The sequence below is a fragment of the Triticum aestivum genome, chromosome 5D (genome assembly GCF_018294505.1).
Source record: "Triticum aestivum cultivar Chinese Spring chromosome 5D, IWGSC CS RefSeq v2.1, whole genome shotgun sequence".
In the NCBI taxonomy this organism is placed as follows: domain Eukaryota; kingdom Viridiplantae; phylum Streptophyta; class Magnoliopsida; order Poales; family Poaceae; genus Triticum; species Triticum aestivum.
Window position 1 is genome coordinate 354,546,845 of NC_057808.1, and position 9,019 is coordinate 354,555,863.

The 9,019-nt window shown below is 48.7% G+C and overlaps 1 protein-coding gene across 5 annotated transcripts; it reads left to right on the plus strand.

Annotated features, from left to right (window-relative positions):
- Positions 1-1,347: 1,347 nt before the first annotated feature.
- LOC123124894 (translation initiation factor IF-2) lies at positions 1,348-8,675 on the plus strand. Of its 5 annotated transcripts, none has more exons than XM_044545441.1 (3): positions 1,348-2,502; positions 3,238-3,328; positions 8,115-8,675. In XM_044545441.1, the coding sequence occupies exon 3, from the start codon at positions 8,128-8,130 to the stop codon at positions 8,659-8,661; it is 534 nt and encodes a 177-aa protein (XP_044401376.1). In that variant the 5' UTR covers positions 1,348-2,502; positions 3,238-3,328; positions 8,115-8,127; the 3' UTR covers positions 8,662-8,675. The 5 variants fall into 5 exon arrangements, 3 of the variants coding, with proteins under 3 accessions (XP_044401376.1, XP_044401377.1, XP_044401375.1); XM_044545442.1 differs by having other exon boundaries at positions 1,348-2,446; XR_006461247.1 differs by lacking the exon at positions 8,115-8,675 and having other exon boundaries at positions 1,348-2,446; positions 3,238-3,323.
- Positions 8,676-9,019: the final 344 nt, after the last annotated feature.

Below are 9,019 nucleotides of genomic sequence, written 5' to 3' on the forward strand. Positions count from 1 at the left end.
GGTGTAGAAGATTTCATCTCTTCGTTGATCTCAAACAAGCAATTGTTTTCGTTAGTGGCAAAAATTTCACCTCATAATTTTGAGAAGTTTTCCATAAGCCCACTATAAGCTTATTCTTTTCGTTGTTGATTTTTTCCCAACAACTCCGTCCAATCCTACTTCGTAAGGATGCTCTTTAAAATTCATTTATGGTAGGAGATGTTGGTTTCATTCTTCGTTCTATTCACTCCAACTATCTAACAATCATGCATTGTTTCCGGAGTCTTTGCGATGTTGCTCTCTTCGACCAATCATCTTGTTTTGTCAAGATCATGTAATTTTTCCTTTCTTATTCGTTTAGCCGGAGTGTCGTGTTTTCATTCGAGTTCTCTCATCTTATCAAGTTTTGCCTCCCTTCTCAACCGGAGTGCTGTCTGAAATCTTTCTTACCTCTTGTGCCATTCTTTCTTTAGTTCCGGAGGCAATGTGTTGTTAATTTCATCGAGTATCCTCTCATCTTGTCAAGATCATGTTCAATTCTTTTCATTTTCTATCGGAGTGCTGTCCAAATTATGTCATTCTTGTTCCTTGTTTCTCTTTTCTACCGGTGTGCTTTCATATTAATTTTGATCTGTTAAGCTCTTATTTCCATGTTTTTCAACCTACAAGGTTCTTTTAATGGTCCTTGTTCCTCTTGCTGAACGGAGTGTTTTAAATTTTGTTCACCTCCGTCGTGTCATTTCTTCAAGCTTTGCGACCTCTCAAGCTTCTTTGGTTTCACTCGTTTGTCAAAGAAGCAACTTTGTTTTACCTCTTCCTCTTCCGCTTCTCTCCGGTGCCATCCTAGATCTCGGGACGAGATCCTCTCGTAGTGGTGGAGTGTTGTAACGCCCCGAGACCGACGCTCCAGGCGCCTTCCATGTTTTGCGTGACCGTCGTGTGTTTTATTGTTTGTTGCATTCATCATCGCATCATCCGCATTGCGTCGGCACCTCGTTGCCGACATTGTTTTTAAAAACATGCATCCGCTCGTAGTTGCCGCGTTCCCCCCTTGCTTTCGGTGACCGTTCCGAGTCAAACCTTGTTATTCGTTTGCCCTCTTGCCAAAACCTGGAGTCTCTCTGTATGGTGCATCGACCTCTTGCCCGTGTCCGAAACTGCCCCGAACCCGACCCGCTCAGTCATCACCATTGGGTCCGGATCATCCCCAAACATCTATATAACATCACCGTTTTCTTTGTTGGACTCTCCTAGCCAAATTTTTTCTCGATCGTCCGATTTAAATCAGAGGGCCCAAATAGCCTCTAATCTAATTCCATGAGATATATATTAGTCCAACCCTAGAAATTAGGAGCCTTGTCCCATCAGTCCCATCCCGCCACCGCGAGCATCTCCCACCTCGGGATCCCTCCAGATCCACCCTCTCTCCCTCGATTTCCCGATCGGGCCAACCACCTCCTTCACTCGATCCACCCAATCCCGCAACCGAGGCCCGAGCTCCTCCCACTCGATCCCTCCTCGAGCACCTGCCTCTGCCCGAGCTCCTACCTCAGCTCCCCATCACCCTCGACCCCGCCTCGTCGGCCGGCCGGAGATGAGTGCCCCGACAGCCCCGCTTGTTTTCCCCTCCTGTTTCTCTACCTCTCTGTCTCACGATCTTCCCCTCCCTCTCTCTGTTTTCGCTCACAGGAGACCGCCATGGCGCCGCTGCAGTTCTCCTGCAGTTGGATGCAGCAGCTCTGCATCGAGCGCACGCCCGCGCCGCCGCTGCCGTGTCTGCCTCCCTCCGCTTCCAGCCGTCCCCGCTGCCATGCGCCTCGTCCGCCTTGCCGGGTTCTTCGCCAGTCCCTCGCCCCGCCTGTGCGTCTCTGCTCCTTCCTCGACGCCGAGCTCGCCAAGCTCCGCCGCCTCGACCTCAGGCCGGCCTCCCTCGCGCCCTCTCTTCCTTTCCCTCCCCCCTTTCTGTCTCACCTCTCTCTGTCTCTCTTCGTCAGGGACAGGAACCAGACGAGCCCAGCTGCGGCCTCGCCGGAGAGCTTCCCCGCGCCCGTCCCATCGCGCCGCGCCTGTCCAGCCTCTGCTCGAGCTCGTCGACCCTCCGCTTCCCGTGCCTGCCGGCCCTGCCTCAAGTCCCCGCTGCCACGTCGTGCCCTGCGTCTGCCTCGCCCGCTCGTCTCTGTACGCGAGGGGAACGAGCGCCTCGCCCGCGTTGACCTCTCCCCTCGCCAAGCCGCCGAGCCGCCCGAGCACCTCCTCCAGTTCGTCGCCTCGGACGCCGCCTGGTCAAGCTCCGCTCGCTTCCGTCCATCGCCGGGAGACGCCAGCGCCAAGTTCCCTGTCTGCTTCCTCTGCATCGAGCGAGGGCAGCGCCCGCGTTGACCGCATCGCCCGTCACCAGCTACCAGGCCAAGCGCGCCCCTTCGCGGCCTGCCCAGCCTCCTCCCCACCGAACTGGGCTTGGCCCATGGTGAGCAGCATCCAGTGCCCTCTCATGTGCACGGTTGGCCCAGCAAGATTCGGCCCGTAGGTGTTTTTTTCCCTGCTGCGAATTTAGACATTATCCAGGAGTTTACAGTTTTACAGGAAACCCCCTGTTCTTCATGCATTTAATAACTAATAAACCGTGCATCGGATTAAAATGATTTAAACATGTAAAATGCTTAGAATTTTGTGTAGATTAATAATATGCTGCTCTCATCCATGTTTAAAATGTTTAAACTTGTTGTTTATTTAATTTTGCATAAATGCCATGTTAAAATGATTTATTTCATAACTATTTAACCGTAGCTCCAAATTAAATGTTCTTTATATGTAAATGGGGTAGAAAAATGCATAGATTAACTTGGTGCACTTTATTTTCCTGTTTAACAACAATAAAATCTGGTTTTAGGCAGAACAGTACCAATCCCAAAATATGGACATGAGGATTTTCCGGAATTGTTGTTTGTTGTTCCGGCCTCATTTAAACTTGCCTAGATAGGTAGTTTTCATATGCTTCACCCCCTTGCCATGTTTAATAACATTTAATATTGTTGGGTACATAAACGAGAGAGAACTAAATAATTGATGTGGTGATTCGTCAATATGCAACGAGTTGCATATTGAGCTCCACTTAATTTGTAGTGTTGTTTGTTGCACTTTGCCATGCCATGCTCATTAAACCGGACATGCATCATACTTGATTGTGCATCATGCCATGTTTCTGTGATGGTTGCTTATTATGTTGTTTGTTTCTTTCCGGGTTGCTTCTCTCGTTAGCTTCGGTTTCGTTCCGGAGTTGTGAGGATTCGTTCGACTACGTCCGTTTGTCTTCGTCATGGACTCGTTCTTCTTCCTTGCGGGATCTCAGGCAAGATGACCATACCCTCAAAATCACTTCTATCTTTGCTTGCTAGTTGTTCGCTCTATTGCTATGCCGCGCTACCTACCACTTGCCATATCTTTGCTTCCTTGTGGGAGCTAACAACGGCGGACAAATTTGAAGGGGGACAGCTAGTACAATCTATCCTGACAAAAAGCGGTCTTCGCCTGCTAAAGGCTCTGGTGGTGACGCCGTCTTGGGCTCCATGATGGCCTCCGTCCTGCTGTCCTTCTGGTCTTGGTCTCGTTGCACCGATATGGCAAGCTTTGCCCGATGCCTCGATACTCCTCGCCTGCGCTTGCCTCCTTAGCACCAAAGAGGAAACAAGGACGCTGCGCGCGCTGGCGCCCGCCTGGCGCCCACCTGGTCTTGATCGTCATGGATCACATCACGAAAGCCTCGTGAGGTTTGCCCCGCCTTGATATCTCCGCTCCTCGTGAGCCTGCCTGGCTAGGCCACTCCTGAGGAGGTCTTGCGTCACCCGCTTCGCGAGGCTTGGCCCCTCGCGAGGGTGTTGGATGCCTTGTTGATGAAGATGGGCCGCACGGCCCGCTGACTTAGCCACGCCGTGGGCCACAGGCAGGCAAGTCTGGGGACCCCCATTCCCAGAACGCCGACAGTTAGACGTTACTATTTATTAAGCCGTGGAGATTGGCTGACGGCTTGAACCAGATGGGTGCCTGACGGGGGAAACTCCAGCCAGCTGGTCGAAGTCTGATACTTGTGACCCTCTCTCCTACTTTGGGTTGCAGAGCGTGGCGGCACATATCAGGGTATGGTGCATGCAGAGATGCATGGTACGCTGTGTACACACAGTTTTGCCTGATGAACAAAACCGCGCTGCCATCATATCCTTGCTGTCGGTTATCTCCTGGTTAATCTAATAATTCAGTCCGAGAAACAGAGAGCGTGTACCAAGGCTACTTACCAGCCTCCAGTCAAAAATTCCTGAAGGCCCAGAGAAGCTGGTATCCTGCTCAAAGACCATGCAGTGACTGTGATTGTATTCCGCAAAACAACACGTCTGGTACATGCGAACGATCATCAATCGTTCGCCGTCGTCTGATCGAGCCAGGAACCACCTGCAACTGCCATGCCGCTTTTCTTTGAAAGGTTCTAGGATTAGGAAGGGTAGGGACACCAGGCGGCCTACAACATCATATCAAGTTGGAGTCAAATAAAAAAGGGCTCTTAATGTAGTCAATCTTAAGAACAACATATTATGAGCATGAATATTTTTTCAGTAAATGTTGACAGTAATATAAGGAAGCCATCATGATATCATAGGAAAGTAACATACTGCTGTAACAGCCATTTGTAGCGATGACTGGAGTAGGCCAGCAATACGTCTAGCCATAGAAGGAGTCGACAGCGTAAATGAAGCCCTTGTGTTCAATGGCATCAGAGAACCATGGAGGATGTATGATCCTGCGATGGACGTGCAGATTTATCCACTTACCGCAGTGACCTGTCAGATAGGCGAGACCGCGGTTGAAGAACGCAATTAGCCTGAAGTCTTTATAATTTGCAGATCTTGTGGGCACTTGGCAGATTACAACCTTGAGCAAATCAAACTTGGTATCATGTTGGCTACTGTGAGATTCCGAGTATTCTGGGTCGCGGTGCCAAAGCAGTGCAGTGTTAATCGAAGGAAGGGGGATCAATCACCGGGTGTAGACCTCCACGAGCATCCAGCTGCCGCGACCGTCAACGAGCACCATCCAAGACGTGTTCATGCCGACCCAGTACATATCGTTAATGTAGTTGAGGGTGACGGGGATCGGATCGTAGTCAAGGGGGTTGATGCTCGCCACCCTACGATCGTTATGCTACGTGACACGCCGTTTCTGAAGATCAGGCGGCATCAGCAAGCAAGGAGCTGGCTTAAAAAGCTCCGGCTTGAGGGCTTTGAGTAAACAATACAGCGCCTACGAGCACGCGGCGAGTGGCATGGTACTGAGATTGTCCACACACGAAACAATGAGCTTGATTACCTCTGTGGGGAGCGAATTCCAGCCACTCTTTCGGCGGACGCTGCTCGGTTTTGCCATTGTTAGGGCTTGGGTTTTGGAAGATGGGGGAGGCGCCTTAGCGGGGATGGAAGATTGGATGATTATGTGTGAACAAAGATGGAGAAGCAAATATGTGTTGCGGGAAGTGGATAGGTGATGATGACTACAACATGCCACTTGACTTACGAGACACATACGAGCAGCGTAGGGTCATATCGATGCCAGACAACTTGCTTGAGGGATCACAGTACTGGTACTCCCTACAGTACCTACTACTATGCCCTAACTTGCTTGAGTAGAGTAGTAGTGGAGTAGGACTCTGCTCTACTACTAGCACCGGAGTAGTAGTATATTCTAATCTAAAATAGTTACAAACTTCAATGCCCGAGCGTGGAACGACTATGAACCGCCATCGGTGCTAACTCCAATCCCCAGCAAACGTTCGTTGGGAGACATGGCAGTTGCAAACGCCCGCGACGCAGTTACAATACGTGTGTAAGGGTGGCGGTTTTGTCAAATACTATGGCTTAAAAACAGGCCACTGTTGGATGGAAATCTGACGGTTACGTGTGATTCGCCAGGATTGAGCTCGTGGCGAACAATTGCCAGATATCATTACTGAAAAAAGGTTAAAACACCCGGGGCTATAACTTGCACTGGCTGACCACTAACAATGATACTAACATAGTTGTAAAATGGTCAAAGACCGTGTCTACGTGGTGTTTGGAATTATATGCAAAAAAACTAGCAAGATGCCCGTGCATTGCACGGAACATCAAGATGCATTTTTTTACAAAACACTTGTTGTGATTGACCCATGCAGGAGTAATCCCATGTGTAAAAACTAATGATATCTCGAGAATTTTATTGGAAAAATGGTATCTCGACCATTTCATCGAAAAAATGATATCTCAAGAAAGATGATAGATAAGGTGAGGAGGAGTGGGGCGTGGTGGTGACTGGTGGTCGGATTGGGCGGAGGCATGAGGATGGACGGCGCTGGTCGCGGCCACCATGCCAGATTGTTCCAGAGACTTCCTTTTTTAATTGCTCAGCAATGAGGTTGTGGGAGATAAGGATGAACGAGGCAAGGCCTTATCTGTAAATGTGGAGAGAGGTGCGGGTATCTTTTGTAAAATTGTCATAGTTTGCTTTCTATCCGTCAGATATAGATTGGACGGTCTATATTATAAGATGGCAGGCACACCATCATCACCAACTCGGTTTTTTCTCTACTCCTATCCTATAAAAGACTCAGTTGGTGATGATGGTGTGTCTGCCATCCGCCATTTCTGACCATTAGATCTGCATCTAATGGTTGTGATGTCAGTTCTGGCCTTTTGCAACAATTCCCACTTCTCTGCTCTAGTTTACACAAGACCCCTTAGTATCTTGAAACCAACCACATTCCTCCCTTACCTCATCAAAACAGCCCAAACAATATATTTGGAGTGAAACATAAGATATTTTTAGTGATATGTATATCAAAACTAAACTGTTTTCTTTCAAATTTGTGAATATGTATTATTCTACTTTGGATCCGTTGCAACGGACGTGCTCATTGGTATAAAGGTTTATCTCTTGTATCGTCCGCAACGAACACATGGTGTACTGGTCCAGGCCGGATGCTCGCAGCGCGATGACCTGAGTTCGAATTCTGTCCAAAACTTTAGCTTTTTATATTTTTAATACTCCCTCCGTTCCTAAATGTAAGTCTTTTTAGAGATTTCACTACAAACTACATACATATGTATATAGACATATTTTAGGGTGTAGATTCACTCATTTTGCTCCGTATGTAGTCCATAGTGGAATCTCTAAAAAGACTTATATTTAAGAACGGAGGGAGTATATACTTCTTTCGCTACTGTACTGGGAGTGGACCCACAGAGTACTTAGAATACACAATTAAGGATGGATTTGTTTCTTTTTAACTTTCTGTATGAATCTGTAGCCAGCCTGCAAGTCATGTACACTATACTGATAGTGGCACCCACAGAGTACTTAGAATACAATATTAAGGATGCAATTAACTTTTTATAGAGGGAGAATCATACACGCAATTAACTCAAATGGATTGGACGTGACTCTATTATTCTCCAACGGCAACCGGCAAATTTCCTCCCGCGGGCTGGAGTAGGTTTCTCGGTTTGCATGCGGGTTTAACGGAGGCGTTTGATGGAGGCGAGGAGGCGTGTTCAGCCGGGCATGCAGCGGGCGGCGCAGTACTATTTGATTTGACATCTACTAGTATATTATAAAAAAGAAAGAAGAGTAGTAGAGATAGAGATAAGAGTAGAGATAGAGACTAGGGAGGAGCACCATCTACTGCTTCGTGTGCTACTCCCGTGCTCCATTCGGCGGCCGCAACGTCCCCTACAGCCACTCCCTCATGCGCTCCATTCGGCGAGTGCTGTTGAAATTTGGGGAGCGCACTCGCGCGACTGCTGGCAGCGACGACTTCACCGACGAGGACTTCTTCCTCGACCTCGGCAACCTCTTCCTCAATGACATGGGCGACAACCTCAACGCCAACGGTGCTGCTCCCGTTGCACCATATGTGTTTCTGTCCTTCCTGTTCGAAATCGTGGTAAAATTCATGTTTCTAGTCTGTGTCCTAGATTCCATCCGTTCATCTATTATGCTAATCCACATGATTAGTTTAATCTATGTTATAGCCGTCATGATTTATTTTGTGCTTATTCGAACTAAATCTCATAGTAACTTGCTCATATATTCAACTGGCACAACGTCCCCTACAGGCACTCCCGTTTCATGGACGGCCTGGTCGATGCCTCCAAGGAGCCCTTCGTCTACTGCTATGAGTGCCCGATGCCGTTTTGGGGCTCGCCGGCGGACATGCATCACCCCACGCAGGCGTCCCGTGATCACTACTGGCCCTTGGCAGAGAACATCAAGTACGAGACGTGCTACCCATTCGCCGTACCGGAGTCGCTGGAGGATCACTGCCGCCTGCTAGTCTCGGAGGAGGACGGCAGCGCCTTCCTCTTGATCGTGGGAACCGGCGAGGCCCGCGCAGGCCGCCGCCCCGTCTCTGTAGTGTGCGTCAAGGGCGACGCCGCTGATGCTGACACTGACACGAGGCCGATGTACGGGTGCGTGCTCACTGTTACTGCCCCTCAGAGGTACGTGGGCGCCCACACCCGCTCCATGACGCTGACTAGGACTGTGCCGAGCTGGGACCTTCCCGCCGATGTGGACATGGAAGACGCATGGTATGATTTCCCCCAAACATGGTGCACGGGGACTCCAAGGAGGTTCACCTGGACATATGCATTACCAAGTTAAATGATGATCATTAGTCTTCGCTCAATGTAATCCGCTGTATAAGCATGTGGAACTTCTTATTTATATAGTATAGAACCTTCCATGCATGATCTTGCTCTATTAGAGTATCGCGCTTGTATAAAAGTTTATCCATTTATGGTTTAGTCTAGAATCTTCCATGCATGCTTTTGCTCCATTAAAGTTCTCGCTTGCCATTTATGAGATTAACTAAGAATTTTTACTACAGTACTGGTGAAAGACTTATGATGAACCATTTCTTACATCTCCTCTGCCCCCTTCCAAATCATCCTGATTTAATCCCTCCGTCTAGGTGTATAAGAGCATGGTTAATACTTAATAGTATAGCCAACTGTTGACT